The sequence below is a fragment of the Macaca thibetana genome, chromosome 20 (genome assembly GCF_024542745.1).
Source record: "Macaca thibetana thibetana isolate TM-01 chromosome 20, ASM2454274v1, whole genome shotgun sequence".
NCBI classification, from domain to species: domain Eukaryota; kingdom Metazoa; phylum Chordata; class Mammalia; order Primates; family Cercopithecidae; genus Macaca; species Macaca thibetana.
The window spans coordinates 47,857,952-47,879,357 of NC_065597.1; the positions used below are offsets into that span (position 1 = coordinate 47,857,952).

A 21,406-nucleotide genomic window follows, 5' to 3' on the forward strand; every position below is an offset into this window, starting at 1 on the left:
CCGCCCGTCTCGGCCTCCCAAAGTGCTGGGATTACAGGCTTGAGCCACCGCGCCCGGCCAGATTCCTGTATCTTTCTCCACTCCCACTGCTTCACCTGACTAGCCTAAAATCAATTAATCAATCAATCAATGCAAATGCATGTTCCAGGAAATCTTTTTTTTTAATGCAGGGTCTTATTCTGTCACCCAGGCTGGAGTGCAGTGGCACAATCTTGGTTCACTGAAGTGATCTTCTCGCCTCAGCCTCACAAGTAGCTGGGACCACAGGCAAGTACCACATGCCCAGCTAACTTTATTTTTTGTAGAGACGTGGTCTAGCCACATTGCTCAGGGTGGTCTAGAACTCCTAAGCTCAAGCAATCCTCCCACCTCAGTCTTCTAAAGTGTTGAGATTACTTGGCATGAACCGCCACACCCAACCAAGGAAATCTTTTAATTAAAAAAAAAGAGGAAGAAGACAAGACAAATGAAATATCCAGCAATAACCAGTTGGTTAAATCAATTAAATATATCAATTTCATAGAATACTATCCAACCTTTAACAAAATATTGACTGGGCACAGTGACTCATGCCTGTAATCCCAACACTTTGGGAGGCCAAAGTGAGCAGATCGCCTGAGCCCAGGAGTTTGAAACCAGCTTCAGCAATGTGACAAAACCCTATCTTTGCAAAAGATACAAAAATTAGCCGGGTATGGTGGTGCATGCCTGTGGTTCCAGCTACTTGGGAGGCTGAGGTGGGAGGATCATTTCAGCCCAGGAGGCAGAGGTTACAGTGAGCTGAGGTCACGCCACTGCACTCCAGCCTAGGCAACAAAACCAGACCCTGTCCCGAAAATAAAAAGGTAAATTTACATGTGCTAGCGTAGAAAGATTGTTATGATAATGTAAGCAGAAAAAAATCAAGTTACAAAACAGTGTGTGTCACATCTTATTTATCCATTAGGCAGGAAATCTGTTTTTTCTCAGCCTCTCACTTCCACATCTCTGCCTACTAAACATTTGTTAGGTATACTTTATTTTTTTTTTTTAATTTTTTTATTTTATTTTATTTTATTTTTGAGACGGAGTCTTGCTCTGTCGCCCAGGCTGGAGTGCAGTGGCACAATCTTGGCTCACTGCAAGCTCCGCCTCCCGGGTTCACGCCATTCTCCTGCCTCAGCCTCCTGTGTAGCTGGGACTACAGGTGCCCGCCACCGCACCCGGCTAATTTTTTGTATTTTTAGTAGAGACGGGGTTTCACCGTGTTAGCCAGGATGGTCTCGATCTCCTGACCTCATGATCCTCCCATCTCAGCCTCCCAAAGTGCTGGGATTACAAGGTATACTTTAACACATTGGTGCAAGGAACTCTGCACAGTTATTTCTAGATTTTAGAAATGTCTTATTTATAGAGCACAGAAGACATGAGGTTTTGGGAACCTTCCATGTGCAATGATATTGATATTGACATACACAGTCGTCTCTCCTATATCAATGGGGGATTGATTCCAGGAAGCCCTGCAAATAACAAGTTCCGCAGATGCTCAAGTCCCTTATATAAAATGGTATAGTATTCGTATGTAACCTACACAAATCATTTCTAGATTACTTATAATACCTAATACAATGTAAATGGCATGTAAATCATTAGTACACTGTATTGTTTAGGAAATAATTACAAGAAAAAAAGTTTGTACATGTTCGGTGCAGAGATAACCATTCATTCTTTCTTTTATAATCATTTTCAATGCATGATTGGTTGAATCCACGGACATGAAACTCACAGATACGAAGGGCTGTCTGTGTATATATCTCCATAATGTTTGCTTTCAAATAAAGAGCACATATTACTTTTAAAATAAAAAAATTAATAATGGATTTGAGATAAGCATGGCATGGTGGGAAGATAAGGCAGGAGGATCGCTTGAGCTCAGGAGTTTCAGGCTGCAGTGAACTGTGATTGCGCCACTGCACTCCAGCCCGGGTGAGTGCAGCATGGGTGAGAGACTTAATCTCTTTTTAAAAAAATAATTGGCTGGGCACGGTGGCTCACGCCTATGATCCTAGCACTTTGGGAGGCCAAGGCAGGCGGATGACCAGAGGTCAGGAGATCGAGACCAGCCTGGCCAACATGGTGAAACCCCGTCTCTATTAAAAATACAAAAACTAGCCAGGCAAAGTGACAGGCGCCTGTAATCCCAGCTACTCAGGAGGCTGAGGCAGGAGAATCACTTGAACCCAGGAGGCAGAGGTCGCAGTGAGATGAGATCATGCCACTGCATTCCAGCCTGGGCTACACAGCAAGACTCCGTCTCAAAAAAAATCAATTAATTTTTGGCCAGATGCAGTAGTTCACAACTGTAATCCCATCACTTTGAGAGGCTGAGGCGGGCGGATCCATTGAGGTCAGGAGTTCGAGATCCGCCTGGACAATATGATGAAACCACATCTCTACTAAAAATAGTCCCAGATACTGGGGAGACTGAGGCAGGAGAATCACCTGAACCTGGGAGGTGGAGATTGCAGTGAGCCAAGATTGTGCCATTGCACTCCAGCCTCAGTGACAGAGCAAAACCCTGTCTCAAAAAAATTATAATTTTTTTTTTTTTTTTTGAGATAGAATCTTGCTCTGTCACCCAGGCTGGAGTGCAGTGGCGCGATCTCATCTCACTGCAACCTCCGCCCCAGGGTTCAAGTGATTCTCCCACTTCAGCCTCCCGAGTAGTTGGGATTACAGACATGTGCCACCATGCCTGGCTAGTTTTTGTATTTTTAGTAAAGACAGGGTTTCACCTTGTTGGTCATGCTGGTCTCAAACTCCTGACCTTGTGATCCACTTGCCTCAGCCTCCCAAAGTGCTGGAATTACAGGCATGAGCCACCTTGCCCGGTCAAAAAATTACAATTTTTAAAAAGGATTTGCAATGCTTTGATGATCTCTGAAAGTCAGAGTGTTGCACTGTTTCCTTCTTCACTTTTCTTAGCATTTATTCATTCAACAAACACTGTCTAAGACTTTCTTTGTACCAGACCCCATGCTGAGCCTTGGGCACATGGAGACCACTGAAGAGGGGTTCCAGCAGTAGGAGCTCACAGGCGTCACAGAAAACTCAGCATGGTAAATGCTGGAACAGAGGAAAGACCAAGGTGTGAGATCACAGAGGAGGGACTTCCTCTTGAAGATAATAGTGTTTCTTGGGCAGAGAAACAGCCATTCCAAAGGACAACTGAGAGCAGCCACTGTGTTGCCTGGGCTGGAGTGCAGTGGCCATTCACAGGTGCCATCATAGCACACTATGGCCTTGAACTCCTAGACTCCAGTGATCCTCCTGCCTCAGCCTCCCAACTAGCTGGGACTATAGGCTCACCCCAGCACATGTGGCTCTCTTGCTCTTATGGCAAGAGATGATGCACCAGGGCTTCTCACATTTGCCCCAGATACAAAGCCGAAGCTTTCTGTCGCTTGGGTTGGTGGCAGCTGATGAAGGTGTGAGGGTGGTGGTCAGAGGTGTCATCTCTCAAGTTTTCTGAGGCAGAGCCTGATACTGTTAAGTCCCACAGGCAAGTCTAGGGGAAGTGGGGCTTGGGAACTGAGGCCATGCCAGGCCTCGGTCAGGCCCAGGTCAGGGACCGACAAAGGGAGCACTCATTCAGTGGGAAGGACGTTTCAGAGGTTCCGAACCTCTTGAATTTTTTTTTTTTTTTTTTTTTTTTTGAGACGGAGTTTTGCTCTTGTTCCCCAGGCTGGAGTGCAGTAGCGTGATCTCGGCTCACTGCTGTGAGACAATTTTGTCTGTTGTGTTCACTGCTGTATCCCCAGGTCTATCTAGCACAGTGGCTGGCACAGAGGAGGTCTTCAGTAAATATTTGTGAATGAACCAAAGGAGTGTTAAGCATCTATAACCAGGTATGCCCGGTAATTTTTAACCATTATTTTTTTTCTTACTAGAAATAAATGAGGCTGGCCGCGGTGGCTCACGCCTGTAACCCTAACACTTTGGGAGCCCAAGGCAGGCGGATCACCTGAGGTCGGGAGTTCAAGACCAGCCTGGCCAACACGGTGAAACCCCATCTTTACTAAAAATACAAAAAATTAGCTGGGCATGATGGCAGGGGCCTGTAATCCCAGCTACTCGCCAGGCTGAGACAGGAGAATCGCTTGAACCTGGGGAGTGGAGGTTGCAGTGAGTCAAGATCGTGCCACTGCACTCCAGCCTGGGCGACAGTGGGACTCCATCTCACCAAAAAATAATAAAATAAATAAATAAATGAGATTATCCCATTTTTGCTAATTAAAAAAATATATATACATACACAGCACATAGGGCGGGGCTCCCCACAGGGTGGAGGGTGACAGGGCGCCCGCTGGAGTTCGGTGTGAAGTGGTGACGTGTGTAGGTGGAAAATGTTTAAAACACCATCCATTAAGGTATTAATAGGAGTTCTCTTTGGGAAATGGGATTTCAAGTTGTTTTAATATTCCTCCTTTTAACGAAGCTGTATTTTATGATTTTTCTACAATGACAACAGAATGATTTTGCAATAAGAAAAAAAAATGGGACCGGGTGTTGTGGTTCATGCCTGTAATCCCAGCATTTTGGGAGGCTCAGGTGAGTGGATCACTCGAGCCCAGGAGTTGGAGATCAGCCTGGGAAACATATCAAGACCCTATCTCTACACAATTTAGCAGGAGTGGTGGTGTGCACCTGTAGTCCCAGCTACTTGGGAGGCTGGGGTGGGAGGATTGCTTGAGCCCAGGAAGTCAAGGCTGCAGTGAGCTATGATTAAACCACTGCACTCCAGCTGGGGTGACATAGCAAGACTGTGTCTCAAAAAAAAAAAAAAAAGAAAAGAAAAAGAAAAAGAGAAAATAAAGGGGAAAATGGGACTAGTGTACTAAAGGTATGTATATTTTACCACAGTGAAAAATAAGAATTTCTTAGGTGTACTGATCCTTCAAGTGTAGTGTTATAACCCCAAAATCATAATTGGGCCACATGCCTGACCCAAATGCTTTTGTTGTGTGTGAAAAGCAAACCAGGGACTGGGACTCCAAACCTGTTATTCTTTTCCCAGTCTGGAGTGCAGTGGTGCCATCATAGCTCACTGTCACCTTGAACTCCCAGGCTCAAGCGAGGTCCTCTTGTTCTTTTTTTTTTTTTTTTTGAGATGGAGTCTTCCTCTGTTACCCAGGCTGGAGTACAGTGGTGCAATCTCTGCTCACTGCAACCTTCGCCTCCTGGGTTCAAGTAATCCTCCTGCCTCAGCCTCCTGAGTAGCTGAAATTACAGGCATGCACCACCATACCCGGCTAATTTTTGTATTTTTAGTAGAGATAGGGTTTCGCCATATTGGTTAGGCTGGTGTCGAACTCCTGACCTCAGGTGATCTGCTCACGTTGGCCTCCCAAAGTACTGCTATTACAGGCATGAGCCACTGCGCCCAGTCACAAATAGTAAACATAGCTCAATGGATCTCTCAGTGAGAAAAAGAACAAAAGGAATGCTTCCAGGTGCTGATACTGCAGCCCTCACACGGTCACCCTGGAGAGGCCCCTATGGGTCACCTGCACAGAGGCACACGCATGTGTCATTCTGAGCACAGCAGGTTGGTGACTGGCCAAGGCAGACTCTTTCTTTGCATCGGCCCAAGTGAATATTGTTCCAAGTAGAAGCAACATGGAACTGTATGGATGAAAACCTTCCCCCAAAGACCTCTGCTTCCTAGAAGGGCACGGAGTAGAGGTTATGAGTATTATCAAGGAAGCCCCTCAGCCAGGCGCAGTGGCTCATGCCTGTAACCCTAGCACTTTTGGAGGCTGAGGCAGGAGGATCACCTGAGGTCAGGAGTTCAAGACCAGCCTGGCCAATATGGTGAAACCTCATCTCTACTAAAAATACAAAACATTTGTTGGTCATGGTGGCAGGTGCCTGTAATCCCAGCTACTTGGGAGGCTGAAGAAGGAGAACTGCTTGAAGCCGGGAGGTGGAGGTTGCAGTAAGCCGAGATCGCACCACTGCATTCCAGCCTGGGTGACAGTGTGAGACTCCGTTTCAAAAAAAAAAAAAAAGAATTACAAATTGTGCTAAGTGTGGAGAGGGAGAAGAAGTCCAAAGAACTAAGAGAATGTATAACCAGCAGCTCCTGACCTAGTCACTTTTTAACTCAGGTGAGGTGATTACAGACGTAATACAATGTTTTCCTCTTTCCTTTAGAGATATGAGGATTCTTTCCCTGTACAATAGGCTGAACATTTTGCAAAACACTTCTCAGTGGAGATTTCCTGTGGCCCTTCCACTAGCGGAGATTGTGACCCTGGTTTAACAGAAGAGGAGACTAAAGTGCAGAGAGGCTAGATCACTTCCTCAAGGTCAGCCAGCTCACTGAGAACAATGCAGACATCACACAAGGTCTTTTGCTTTCACTCTATTTTCCCACTCCATCATATTTTCTTTTTGTTTGTTTTTTAAATTCTGAAATATAGCATACTTACAAAAAGAGTGTGGGAAAATATCTATGTACAGTTTAAAGAACAACCATGGGCCGGGCGCGGTGGCTCAAGCCTGTAATCCCAGCACTTTGGGAGGCCGAGATGGGTGGATCACAAGGTCAGGAGATCGAGACCATCCTGGCTAACACGGTGAAACCCCAGTCTCTACTAAAAATACAAAAAATTAGCCGGTCGCGGTGGTGGGCGCCTGCAGTCCCAGCTACAGGGGAGGCTGAGGCAGGAGAATGGCGTGAAGCTGGGAGGCGGAGCTTGCAGTGAGTCGAGATCACGCCACTGCACTCCAGCCTGGGTGACAGAGTAAGACTCCATCTCAAAAAAAAAAAAAAAGAACAACCACGTACCGTGTACCCACCACCAGCCCAAGGAACAGAATTAAACATAGCCCAGAAGCTCCCAATGTAGCCCTCCCTAGAAATAGCCCCTATGCTAAGTTTTCTATTCTCTTGTCTTTTAAAAAGTTTTTATTGGCTGGGAGTGGTGGCTCATGCCTGTAATCCCAGCACTTTGGGAGGTCGAGGCCAGCAGATCACCTGAGGTCAGCAGTTTGAGACCAGCCTGGTCAACATGGTGAAACGCCGTCTCTACTAAAAATGCAGTAATTAGCCGAGTGTGGTGGTGCATACCTGTAATCCCAGCTATTCAAGAGGCTGAAACAGGAGAATCACTTGAACCCAGGAGGTGGAGTTTTTAATAGATATTGGCAAACTGCCCTTCATGGCTATATATATTTACAGCGATATAGAAATTTTAGAATAGACCAGTCCTGCGGCCGGGCGCGGTGGCTCAAGCCTGTAATCCCAGCACTTTGGGAGGCCGAGACGGGCGGATCACGAGGTCGGGAGATCGAGACCATCCTGGTTAACACGGTGAAACCCCGTCTCTACTAAAAAAATACAAAAAACTAGCCGGGCGAGGTGGTGGGCGCCTGTAGTCCCAGCTACTCGGGAGGCTGAGGCAGGAGAATGGCGTGAACCCGGGAGGCGGAGCTTGCAGTGAGCTGAGATCCGGCCACTGCACTCCAGCCTGGGCGACAGAGCAAGACTCCGTCTCAAAAAAAAAAAAAAAAAAAAAAAAAAAAAAAAGAATAGACCAGTCCTGTGTAACCTACTCTGTTCCACAGATGGATGAGTCAACCGATGCTGAAAGTGACTCCACACACAGCTGGTGGGAAGCACCATTAGAATCCATGCAGGTGTCTGGACTTTCAGTCCTAAATCTCTCTCTCTCTCTCTCTCTCTCTCTCTTTTTTTTTGTCGGGGGCTGTTTGTTTGTTTGTTATTGTTGTTTGCTTTTTTAGAGTCAGTTTCTCGCTGTGTCGCCCAGACTGGAGTGCAGTGGCGCAGTCACAGCTCACTGCAGCCTCGACCTCCTGAGTCCTAGAGTTCTTGAAGTTCATGTTAACATTTCATTATACTGATGCTGCCTGCAGTTTGCTTACTTAATGGTAGTAGTTTAATTTCTAATTTCTCAAGCTTTCTGTTTTTCCCCTTGGGCTATGTTGCTACCCTGGATCGATCATGTGCGCTGTCAAGTGACCCTTGAATCCTGCCGATCATGAGGTTTGTCGAGTGACCAATCTTCCCTCGTCTACAATTTGTTGGACTTGGAAGTTACTCGAAAGGAGCAATGTTCCGTCAGCCGCTGCCAAGAAACCATTTACATTACTACGAGAGCGAAGGAAAACACGTGACGTTCTGCAATCCCTTTGCAATGGGTTTTGCAAGCCTGAGGTTGTTGCGCCTTTTAGAGTCTAGGAAGCCCGCCTCTCGGTGGCGGAGTCGTCATTGGATGTTGCAGCTGTCAATCACCTGGGGTATAAATAAGGGAGTCCGGCGGCTCCTCTATCAGGAAGATTGCGCCTGCCGTGGGGCTTGCGGTGTGAGTCGCGCTGGGTAGAATCCCTGCAGGTAATATTTGACTTTTACTTCATATTAACCTGAGTGGAAAATAAAAGGGCCCTCTTCTCCCCTCCCTTCCCTGCCGGGCAGGCGCGATGGCGGAAGCCTCGGCGACGGGCGCCTGCGGAGAGGCGATGGCGGCAGTGGCAGCAGCGGAAGGCTCCTCGGGCCCGGCGGGCTTGACTGTGGGCCGGAGCTTCTCGAACTACCGGCCCTTCGAGCCCCAGGCGTTGGGCCTCAGCCCGAGCTGGCGGCTGACGGGCTTCTCCGGCATGAAGGGCTGAGGCTGCAAGGTCCCGCAGGAGACGCTGCTCAAACTCCTGGCGGGACTGACGCGGCCGGACGTGCGGCCCCAGCTGGGCCGGGGCCTGGTGGGCGGCCAGGAAGAGGCGTCCCAGGAAGCCGGCATGCCAACAGGAGCGGGCTCCAGCCCCACCTTTCCAGCCCTGGGCATCGGGATGGACTCTTGCGTCATCCCCCTGAGGCACGGGGGCCTGTCACTGGTGCAGACCACGGACTTCTTTTACCCCTTGGTGGAAGATCCCTACATGATGGGGCGCATAGCTTGTGCCAACGTGCTGAGTGACCTCTACGCCATGGGGATTACTGAGTGTGACAACATGTTGATGTTACTCAGCGTCAGCCAGAGTATGAGTGAGGAGGAACGCGAAAAGGTAACGCCACTCATGGTCAAAGGCTTTCGGGATGCCGCAGAGGAAGGAGGAACAGCAGTGACCGGTGGGCAAACGGTGGTCAACCCTTGGATTATAATCGGTGGAGTTGCCACTGTGGTATGCCAGCCAAATGAGTTCATAATGCCGGACAGTGCCGTCGTTGGGGACGTGCTGGTGTTAACCAAACCATTAGGAACCCAGGTTGCTGTCAATGCCCACCAATGGCTGGATAATCCTGAAAGATGGAATAAAGTAAAGATGGTGGTCTCCAGAGAAGAGGTGGAGCTGGCCTATCAGGAAGCCATGTTCAATATGGCTACCCTCAACAGAACTGCTGCAGGTTTAATGCACACATTTAATGCCCATGCGGCCACAGATATCACAGGCTTTGGCATTCTGGGACACTCCCAGAACCTTGCAAAACAACAAAGAAATGAAGTGTCCTTTGTTATTCATAATCTGCCGGTAATTGCCAAGATGGCTGCCGTCAGCAAGGCCAGTGGACGGTTTGGGCTTCTTCAAGGAACCTCAGCTGAAACCTCTGGGGGATTACTGATTTGTCTGCCAAGAGAACAGGCGGCTCGCTTTTGTTCCGAAATCAAATCCTCCAAGTACGGAGAGGGTCACCAAGCGTGGATCGTTGGCATTGTGGAAAAGGGAAACCGAACGGCCCGGATCATTGACAAGCCGCGAGTTATTGAAGTCCTACCTCGTGGGGCCACAGCTGCTGCTCTTGCTCCTGACAGTTCAAATGCCTCCTCTGAGCCTAGCTCGTGAGATGAAAGAACAGAAGTTGTTTGGACTTTAGAGCCATTGTCCACAATCACGGATGGTTCTCAAGAGTTGATTTTAAGAAATTTCCAAAGAAGGCTGCCTGCATAGTGGTTCTGGCTGCCCTTTCTAGGTGATTGGAATCAGCCCATCAAAAGCAGCCTTTATGTACATTCTGAGGCCAGAGTAACATTTTGAACTTTGGGGGGATGTTTGTTCATCACTTGGGTAGAAGAGGAGCAAAAATACCTCTGTTTTCTCTTTCCAAAGTAAGATGAGGCTATTCCAGGTTGAGGGATTTTTCTTTGCACTGGGTTGATTAATTTCTGCACAGGGAGTGAGATTATTAAAATAACACACAAAGTAAATTGCAAAATGAAAAAAATTTAGATCAGAAGCAAATGAGTTTTGGAGCAATATTGTTGATAACTAAATTGTCAAGAGAGATCGTATAATGCAACATCAAATTCTTTATTCAGTGTTAACTGAAGTACTGGCTCTTTCCTGCTCTGGACAAGAATTGAGCAGCTTGTCTGATGACTGGGAAAGGAGGACCTGCAACCATCTGACTTGGTCTCTGTTAATGACGTCTCTCCCTCTAAACTCCATTAAGGACTGGGAGAGGCAGAGCAAGCCTCAGAGCCCAGGCCTTGGTGGTCATTAAGATGTTAAGTCTTTTGCTGCAAATTCCTGGTGATTTGATCAATAAAGAGTAATTTCTTGCTAAATAAATAAAAGAGACTTTGAAAAACTCTTCTGGCTAATGTTTGGTTGTTTGAAATTCAATACAGTCATAAAACGATACATTGAGTCTGGTATAGCAGAGTGTTTTCCCTGATCCTGGTGAATTGGGGGATTTAACACCCAGATTTAGGGTTGTACCTTCCCCCTGAGATGACAGAAAAGGACTCAAAGCAGGCATACACCCCAAGGGTTAGAGGATGGGGCAGGAAATAGCAAAAGGAAGGTGTCAACAATTCTTGAAAGATGGAAAGGAGGTGGAAGAGGGGTAACTGACTTAGAGGAATCCTTCACAGTAGGGGAAAACAAGAAGCAAGAAGATTGCTCAGAAGATGGGGTAAGGGCTGGGGATAAAAACATACTGGTTGAGAGTTTATACACGGTAATTAGATCTCTAGCGTTCTCCACACTCTTATTTCACACAGCCAGGTGACTGCCCCTCACCTACGCAGGTAAAGTTGGGAGCGTCACACACAGCAGAGGATAGGGAGCCTAACTGAAAAGAGGATAAAAATCTAAAATGAGACTGCCTAGCCCGCTTCCTCAATTAGCTATTAAAAACACTGGCCAGGCCAAGCCCAGTGGCTCACGCCTATAATCCCAGCACTTTGGGAGGCCAAGGTGGACAGATCTCTTGAGCTCAGGAGTTCGAGTTCAGCCTGGCCAATATGACAAAACTCGGTCTCTACTAAAACAAACAAAAAAAATACAAAAATACCCAAGCGTGATGGTGTGCCCCTATAGTCCCAGCTATTCGGGAGGCCGAAGTGGGAGAACTTTGAACCCGCAAGGCAGAGGTTGCAGTGCGCAAACACTGCAGTCCAGCCTGGGCGAAGGGAGTGAAACCCTGTCTCAAAAAAATAAAGCCCAAAATCACTGTACCACAAGGCCTCCTAGGTGAAAGCCTTTATTGAATGATGTTAAATTGTTTTTTTTTTTTTTCTTGTTTTTCCCAGAGTCGCTCTGTTGCCAAGGCTGGAGTGCAGTGGTGTGATCTCGGCTCACTGCAACCTCCGCCTCCCGGGTTCAAGTGATTCTCCTGCCTCAGCCTCCCGAGTAGCTGAGATTACAAGTGTGCACCACCACACCCGGTGAATGTTGTGTTTTTAGGAGAGATGTGGTTTCACCAAATTGGCCAGGCTGGTCTCGAACTCCTAACCTCAATCTACCGACCTCAGCTTCCCGAAGTGCTGGGATTACAGGCGTGAGCCACCGCGCCCAGCTAATGTTAAGCTTTTTAATGCCTCATTCTTAAATATGAGCAGTCAAGGATCACCAGGTGTGTGAGGAGAGCCTCCAACTTAAACAGAAAAAGGAAACTCAGAGGGACAATACAGGAAATAGGAAAAAAGAATTTTAAAAAATCCACAAAGCAATAATTAAGAGAACCAGCCACTTAGAATATAAAGATAAAGCTAAAACTTGAAAATTTTTAGTAGGGGGCTGGGAGTGGTGGCTCATGCCTGTAATCCCAGCATTTTGGGAGGCCAAAAGATGGGCGGATCACCAGAGGTTAGGAGTTCGAGACCAGCCTGGCCGACATGGTGAAACCCCACCTTTACTAAAAATATAAAAATTAGCTGGGCTTGGTGGCGCGCGCCTGTAATCCCAGCTACTCGGGAGGCTGAGGCAGGAGAATCACTTGAACCCAGGAGGCAGAGGATACAGTGAGCCGAGATCATGCCATTGCACTTCAGCCTGGACAACAAGAGCAAAACTCTGTCTCAAAAAAAAAAAAATTCTAATAGGAGGCATAAAGTTACAGAAATTTATCAGCAAGTAGCCCCAAAAGGCCAGGCGCAGTAACTCACATCTGTAATAACTCGCACTTTGGGAGGCCAAGGTGGGCTTGAGCCCCTGAGTTCAATACCAACCTGGGCAACATAGCAAAAACCTGTCTCTACAAAAAATACAAAAATTAGCAGGGCATGGTTGTGTGCACTTGTAGTCCCAGCTTCTCTGGAGGCTAGGTTGGGAGGATCACTTGAGCCTGGGAGGTGGAGGCTGCAGTGAGCCGAGATTGCACCACTGCAGTCCAGCCTGGGTGACACAGTGAGACCCTGTCTCAAAAAATAAATAAGCCGGGCGCGGTGACTGACGCTTGTAATCCCAGCACTTTGGGAGGCCGAGGCGGGTGGATCACGAGGTCAGGAGATAGAGACCATCCTGGCTAACACGGTGAAAGCCCGTCTCTACTAAAAATACAAAAAATTAGCCGGGCGTGGTGGCAGGTGCTTGTAGTCCCAGCTACTTGGGAAGCTGAGGCAGGAGAATGGCGTGAACCTGGGGGGCAGAGCTGGCAGTGAGCCAAGACCACGCCACTGCACTCCAGCCTGGGTGACAGAGCAAGACTCTGTCTCAAAAATAAATAAATACATAAGAAAGTAGACCATGTAGCCATAAAAAAGAATGAGTTCATGTTCTTTGCAGGGATATAGATGAAGCTGGAAGCTATCATTCTTAGCAAACAAACACAGGAACAGAAAACCAAAAAACACAAGTTCTCACTCATAAGTGGGAGTTGAACAAATGAGAACACATGGATACAGGGAGGAGAACATCACACACCAGCACCTACTAGGGGGTTGGGGGCAAGGGGAGGGAGAACATTAGCACAAATAGGTAATGCATGTGGGGCTTAAAACCTAAATGACAGGTTGATAGGTGCAGTAAACCACCATGGCACATGTATACCTATGTAACAGGCCTGTATGTTCTGCACATGTATCCCAGAACTTGAAGTAAAATTAAAAGAGTAGCCCAAAAAGATGCATAATAAAAGAAAATCTATGAAGATCAAATGAGGCAGGAGGTTCAACATCTAAGTGGAGTTCTAGAATAAGGCAGTAAAGCAGATGGAAGAAAAAATATTATCAAAGTTTTCTAGAACTTAAAAGTTGTAAACCACATACCTCTTGAATTCCTAGCATAGTACATTTTAAAAGACCCATGATAATTTTATTAAATTTCAAAATGCCAGGTATGAAGAAGAGATCCTAATAATAATGATAGCAAATGTTTATACAGCACATATTCTGTGCAGGAAGTAAGTGCTTTATATGTATTAACCCAATCTTCTAACAACCCCAATTTGTATATGAGGAAGCTGAGGTATAGGGAGAATAAGAAATTTGTCCAAGGTTGCATAGTCAGTCTTGTAGGCGATCTGACTCCAGAACTCATGCTTCTGATCACTATGATCACATACAAAGGTGTAGGAATAATGACACACCTTTGTATGTCATAATGACATCAGACTTCGCAACCTCAAATTGGAAGCTTAAAAACAATAAAGCAGCTAGGTGCAGTGGCTCACACCTGTAATTCCAGCACTTTGGGAAGCCGAGCCAGGAGGATCACTTGAGCCTAGGAGTTTGTGACCAGCCTGGGCAATACAGTGAGATCCTATCTCTACAAAAAAATTATAAAATTAAGTTTAGCCAGGCGTGGTGGCATGTGCCTGAGGTTGAGGCGCGAGGATTGCTTGAGCAACAGAGTGAGACCCTGTCTCAGGAAAAAATATTCAAAAACACAAAAAAACAATAAAGCCATGCCTTCAAAATTCTGAGGGTAAATGATAATCTATGTAGAAGTATACAGCCAGCCACATTTTTCAAATAAGTAGAATAAAGATATCTTGGGGCATGCAGGGTATCAAAATGGCTTCATCCCATGTACTTTTTCTCAAGAAACTGCCGGAGGATATGCTCCAACAAAACAAGGAAGCAGGCCAGGCGTGGTGGCTCACACCTATAATCCCAGTACTTTGGGAGGCCGAGGCGGGTGGATCATGAGGTCAGGAGTTCAAGACCAGCCTGGCCAATATGGTGAAACCCTGTCTCTACTAAAAATACAAAAAATTAGCCAGGCGTGGTGGCAGGTGCCTGTGATACCAGCTACTACTTGGGAGGCTGAGGCAGGAGAACCTCTTGAACCCAGGAGGCAGAGGTTGCAGTGAGCCAAGATTGTGCCACTGTACTCCAGCCTGGGTGACGGAGCGAGACCCTGTTTCAAAAAAAAAAAGAAAAAGAAAAAAGAAAAAAAACAAAGAAAACCCTGTCTCTACTAAAAATACAAAAATTAGCCAGGCGTAGTTGGTGGCGGGTGCCCGCAATCCCAGCTACTTGGGAGGCTGAGGCAGGAGAATCGCCTGAACCCGGGAGGCGGAGGTGGCAGTGAGCTGAAATTGCACCACTGTACTCCAGCCTGGGTGACAAAGTGTGATTCTGTGTCAAAAAAACAAAAAACAAAACAAAAAACAACAAGGAAGCAAACAAAGAAAAACATGAGATTCAGGAAATACAACCCAGCACAGGAGAGAGGTGAAGGTAATAGCTATACAGTAGGCTTACAGAGCAACCAGCCCATACTGGACAGGGAGTCTGGAAGGCCTTCCAGAAAGGCCTTCTAGAAAAGAAAAATATGAAACTGATATAATATTGATACATTTAATTGTGTGAAAATTCTTTTGGCAGGATAATCGAAGATGTGAAAACCATTAGTGGCCAGCCATGGTGGTTCATGCCCGTAATCTCAGCACTTTGGGAGGCTGAGGCAGGAGGACTGCTTGAGGCCAGGAATTCAAAAGCAGCCTGAGCAACAAAATGAACAAAATGAGACTCTGTCTCTACCAAAAAAAAAAAAAAATTAGTGCTATTCATTTAGAAAATTAGCAAATGACTGCCGGGCGCAGTGGCTCACAACTGTAATCCCAGCACTGTGGGAGGCTAAGGCAGGCAGATCACCTGAGGTTGGGAGTTCGAGACCAGCCTTACCAACATGGAGAAACCTTGTCTCTACTAAAAATACAAAATTAGCTGGGAGTGGTGGCAGGCGCCTGTAGTCCCAGCTACTCGGGAGGCTGAGGCAGGAGAATCGCTTGAACCCTGGAGGTGGAGGTTGCAGTGAGTCGAGATCGCGCCATTGCACTCCAGCCTGGCAACAAGAATGAGACTCCGGCCGGGCACGGTGGCTCAAGCCTGTAATCCCAGCACTTTGGGAGGCCGAGACGGGTGGATCACGAGGTCAGGAGATCGAGACCATCCTGGCTAACACGGTGAAACCCCGTCTCTACTAAGAAATACAAAAAAAAACTAGCCGGGCGAGGTGGCGGGCGCCTGTAGTCCCAGCTACTTGGGAGGCTGAGGCCGGAGAATGGCGTGAACCCGGGAGGCGGAGCTTGCAGTGAGCTGAGATCCGGCCACTGCACTCCAGCCTGGGCTACAGAGTGAGACTCCGTCTCAAAAAAAAAAAAAAAAAAAAAAAAAAAAAAGAATGAGACTCCGTCTCAAAAAAAAGAAAAAAGAAAGAAAGAAAGCCGGGCATGCTGGCTGACGCCTGTAATTCCAGCACTTTGGGAGGCTGAGGTGGGTGGATCACCTGGGGTCAGAAGTTCAAGACCAGCCTGGTCAACATGGTGAAACCCCGTCTCTACTAAATATACAAAAATTAGCCGGGCGTGGTGGTGGGTGCCTGTAATCCCAGCTACTCAGGAGGCTGAGGCAGGAGAATCACTTGAACCCGGGAGGAAGAGGTTGCAGTGAGCCAAGATCACGCCACTGTGCTCCAGCCTGGCAACAAGAGCAAAACTTCATTCCAAGAAAAAAAAAAGAAAAAAGAAAATTAGCAAATGATAACAAAAAATGAATCAACCCAGTGAAAAATAACCCTGTAAAACAAACCAACTTACCAACTCGAGCCCAAAACCACCTTATAGAACAAATGAAATATAGTCATACTATAGCATTGAACATTGATTTTTTTTTTTTTGAGATGGAGTCTCACTGTGTTGCCCAGGCTGGAGTGCAGTGGCATGATAGCAGGTCACTGCAACCTCTGCCTCCTGGCTTCAAGCAATTCTCCCGCCTCAGCCTCCCGAGTAGCTGGGATTATAGGCAGACACCACCATGCCTGACTAGTTTTTGTATTTTCAGTAGAGACAGGGTTTCACCATGTTGGCTAGGCTGGTCTCGAACTCCTGACCTCAAGTAATCCACCTGCCTTGGCCTCCCAAAGTAATCCTGGGATTACAGGTGTAAGTCACCGTGCCCAGGCAACATTGAATATTTACATAGCCAGTTATGCAAATGTATTAACATCAACATCAAAAAATAGGTAAATCAATTCAATCCATTTTTCTCCTGCTCAAAGTGCTTAAACAGCTTTTCCAGCAATTTCCCACCCCTGCTACAGATCTCCAACTTCATCTCATGGCACTCTCTCTACCTCTCTCACTACCTGCTGGCCCATCGGCCTTCCCTGGGACTTCAAACAAATCAAGATCCTTTGTGCTTGCAGTTCCCTCTGTCTGGAACCTCACCTCACACTCACCTGGCTGGCTCGTTCTCAGTTCTGTCTCAGTTCAAATAAAACCTCTTCATAAAGGCCTTCTCCCACCTCCCAGCCAACAACCAGCCACGCTCCAATGCATCACCTGGTTTATTTGCTTCGTAGCTTTTATACTAGCCTATAATTCCCTTGAGAATGCGTTAGTTCGCTTTAGAATTGTCCCCTTCTGGGCCAGGCATGGTGGCTCACGCCTGTAATCCCAGCACTTTGGGAGGCCGAGGTGGGCAGATCACGAGGTCAAGAGATCGAGACCATCCTGGCTAACACTGTGAAACCCCGTCTCTACTAAAAATACAAAAAATTAGCTGGCTGTGGTGGCACGCGCCTGTAGTTTCAGCTACTCAGGAAGCTGAGGCAGGAGAATCGCTTGAACCCAGGAGGCAGAGGTTGCAGTGAGCCGAGATCACACCACTGCACTCCAGCCTGGGTGACAGAGACTCCATCTCTAAATAAATAAATAAATAAAAATACAAAAATTAGCCAGGCATGGTGGCAGGTGCCTGTAATCCCAGCTACTTGGGAAGCTGAGACAGGAGAATTGCTTGAACTGGGAGGCAGAGGTTGCAGTGAGCCGAGATCGTGCCATTGCACTCCAGTCTGGGCAACAGAGTAAGACTTTGTCTCAAAAAAAAAAAAAAAAAATTGTTCCCTTCTGCTACTATGTAAGCACCAGGAACGTAGGAACGTTCAGTATCTCCAGCAGCTAGAACAGTGCCTGGTCCATAGGTACTGTCTTTTCACTCTTTTGGGGCTCTTGGCATTTCCTGCAATGAAACTGGTACCACTTTTTTTGTTTGAGACTGTAACCCAGACTAAAATGCAGTGGCACAATCATAGCTCACTGTGGCCTTGACATCCTAGGCTCAAATGATCCTCCCACCTCAGCCTCCCCTGAGCAGCTGGGACTAGAGGCACACACCACCACACCCAGCTAAGTTTAAAAGTGTTTTTGTAGAGATGGGGTCTTGCTACGTTGCCTAGGCTGGTCCCTGGCTTCAGGCCGGGCACGGTGGTCTGTAATCCCAGCACTTTGGGAGGCTGAGGCAGGCGGATCATTTGAGGTCAGGAGTTTAAGACCAGCCTGACCAACATGGTGAAACCCTGTCTCTACTAAAAATACAAAAAAAAATTAGCCAGGCGTGGTGGCACAGGCCTGTAATCCCAGCTATTTTGGAAGCTGAGGAAGGAGAATGGCTTGAACCCGGGAGGCTGAGGTTGCATTGAGACAAGATCACAGCACTACACAGCATCCTGGGTGACAGAGCAAGACTCTGTCAAAAAAAAAAAGAAAAAAGAAAGGAAAGAAAGAAAGAAAGAAGGAAAGCAAGAAAGAAAGCAAGAAAGCAAGAAAGGAAGGAAGGAAGGAAGGAAGGAAGGAAGGAAGGAAGGAAGGAAGGAAGGAAGGAAGGAAGGAAGGAAGGAAGGAAGGAAAAAGAAAAGAGAAAGAAAAGGAAGAAAGAAAAGAAAGAAAAAAAGAAGAAGTCCGGGCGCGGTGGCTCAAGCCTGTAATCCCAGCACTTTGGGAGGCCGAGAAGGGCGGATCACAAGGTCAGAAGATCGAGACCATCCTGGCTAACACAGTGAAACCCTGTCTCTACTAAAAAATGCAAAAAAACTAGCCGGGCGGGTTGGCGGGCGCCTGTAGTCCCAGCTACTCGGGAGGCTGAGGTAGGAGAATGGCGTAAACCCGGGAGGCGGAGCTTGCAGTGAGCTGAGATCCGGCCACTGCACCCCAGCCTGGGCGACAGAGCAAGACTCCGTCTCAAAAAAAAAAAAAAGAAAAGAAAAAAAGAAAAAAGAAGAAAACTCCTGGTTTTTCAAGTGATCCTCCTGCCTTGGCCTCCCAAAGTCCTGGGATTACAGGCATGAGCCACTGCGCCTGACCCTATTTCCTTTTAGGAGGAAGTGTAGGAAGGCTTTTCAGAGGAGGTGGCCTTGAAACGGGGCTCTGCAGGATGGGTGGCATTTGGATTTGGATGTGCACAGAACGGGGCAGGCATTCCAGATGGAGGGAACTGAGGAAGCAAAGGTTGGGAGGGAAGAGTCCAGAACATCTGTCTGGACTTCAGCAAGTGTGTATGGGCACAGGATGGAAAAGCAGGTTGAAAGAAGCCTTCAAAGGGTGTTGGGGACTCTCCGGCCTGAATGAGCTAGGCCGGAGATTCCTAAAAGCCTCTGTCATGACTCCCCCTGAAAAATTTAAGAACAAATATTCTGAATTATAGCAGCACCTTTTCTCCCAGTAGCAGAAGGATGTGCTGCAGGCATGGCATGCTCGCCTGGCCCGCTCGCCTGGCCCAATCCATCCATCCTGTCATTAAACCTTTATTGGCTTGCACTGGAAAAACACCTTTGATTTGAAAAGACTCAGGCATTCCATCTCTTGGGAAGATAGGCTCATAAAGGGCAAGTCACTGTGGCACAGTGGCTGATGCCTGTAACCCCAGCACTTTGGGAGTCTGAGGCAGCAGGATCACTTGAGTCCACGAGCTCGAGGCTGCAATGAGCTGTGATTACATCACTGTACTCCAGCCTGGCCAACATGGTGAGACCCCATCTCTAATAAAAATACAAAAATTAGCCAAGCATGGTGGCGTGTGCCTGTAGTCCCAGCTACTCAGGAGGCTGAGGCAGGAGAATCACTTGAACTGAGGTTGCAGTGAGCTGAGATCATGCCACTGCACTCCAGCCTGGGTGACACAGCAAGACTCCATCTCAAAAAATAATAATAAAAATAAATAAATAAATAAGTAAACATTAATAATATAGAAAACATCTCACCATGTTGCCCAGGCTAGTGTCAAACTCCTGCGCTCAAGCAATCCTCCCGCCTCAGCTTCCCAAAGCCCTAGGATTACAGAAGTGAGCCACCATACCTGGCTCCAAATCTTGGTCTTTTCTGCCTAGATTCTTGTGTTAGTTATTCATCTCCAGTTCCTTGACTTTCAGTATTGTCTAAATGATTGAGACTGCCACATCTGAATGTGTAGCCCTGATTGCTCCTCTAAACCTTAGATTCAAAACTTCACTGCCAACTCACCATGCCTCTTCAACTTGCCTTGCCCTAAACCACACGCCTGAGGCCATACGTGTTCAGTCCTGCCCCTTATCTTTTCCATCCCCAAATCAGTCACCATCCACCCATGGGGTTGCCAAACCCTCAAAATCTGTAAGCCATTCTATCCTTTCTCCCATCCCCCATTCAAAACCAACAAAAACCTCCAGATCTACCTTCAAAATACGTCCCTAAGACATCCACTTCTCTCCATCTTCACCCCCCATCACCTGGCTCAAGTCACCATCATCTCTTGCCTGGACAACAGCAGTAACTCATCCCCCTGGTTCTACTCTTGCCTTCTCCAAATCTTTTTTTTTTTTTTTTTTTTTTTTTTTGTGGAGACAGAGTCTCGCTCTGTCACCCAGGCTGGAGTGCAGTGGCGCAATCATAGCTCCCTGCAGCCTCGAATTCCTGGGTTCAAATGATCTGCCCAAAATATGATCACTCTCCTGCTTAAAACCCTCCGAGGCTGGGAGCGGTGGCTCACACTTGTAATCCCAGCACTTTGGGAGGCCAAGGCGGGCAGATCACCTGAGGTCAGGAGTTCGAGGCCAGCCTAACCAACATGGTGAAACCCTGTCTCTACTAAAAATACAAAAATTAGCTGGGCGCGGTGGTGCATGCCTGTAATCCCAGCTACTAGGGAGGCTGAAGCAGGATAATTTCTTGAACCCGGGAAGCAGAGGTTGCAGTGAGCTGAGATCACACCACTGCATTTCAGCCTGAGCAACGGAGGGAGACTACGACTACAAAAAAAAAAAATCTAAAATGAAACTCATGGTGAATTGGTCTGATCTGACCTCTTTTTACTTCTCCTACACCGTACACATGCAACCACTCTCTCTTTTACTCACTACCTTCCTGCCACACTGCAATATGCCAGGCCTTTCCTGCATTAGGCATTGGTTGTTCCCTCTGCCTAGAACTCTATGCCCCTTGATTTGTCCTTAGCTTAAATGTCACTTTCTAAAAGGCAAGTAACAGAAAACCAAACTAAAAGTAGTTTGGCCATTAAAAGGGTTTATTTTCTTATATAGCCAGAGTCCTAAATTAGGGCATTTCTGGAACTTGTACAATAAGTGGCTCAGCAATGTTAGGAAGGATCAAGTTCCTTTCTATCTGGCTGACTTGCCAATTTCAGCCTGCGGACTAGGTTTCCTCTCAATCCTCTCTTCACATACCAACATCTAGAGGTAGAAACATCCTGTGTCTTTTGGGGTTTTGTTTGTTTGATTTTTTTTTTTTGAGACAAGGTCTCCATCATCCAGGTTGGAGTGCAGCAGGTTGATCATAGCTCACTATAACAAACACTCCTGGGCTCAAGTGATCCTCCCACCTTAGCCTATGAGTAGCTGGGAATACAGGTGCATGCCACCATGCCTGGCTAATTTTTTTTTAATTTTGTGTAGAGTGTTGCCATGTTGC

At 47.1% G+C, this 21,406-nt stretch overlaps 2 protein-coding genes across 2 annotated transcripts in view; both read left to right on the plus strand.

Moving 5' to 3' along the window:
- The window catches only part of CD2BP2 (CD2 cytoplasmic tail binding protein 2), a 249,448-nt gene that overhangs the window by 145,727 nt on the left and 82,315 nt on the right, over nucleotides 1-21,406 (plus strand). The window lies entirely within an intron of this gene.
- SEPHS2 (selenophosphate synthetase 2) lies at nucleotides 8,038-10,580 on the plus strand. Its single transcript, XM_050773512.1, has one exon. The coding sequence runs from the start codon at nucleotides 8,485-8,487 to the stop codon at nucleotides 9,838-9,840; it is 1,356 nt and encodes a 451-aa protein (XP_050629469.1). The 5' UTR covers nucleotides 8,038-8,484; the 3' UTR covers nucleotides 9,841-10,580.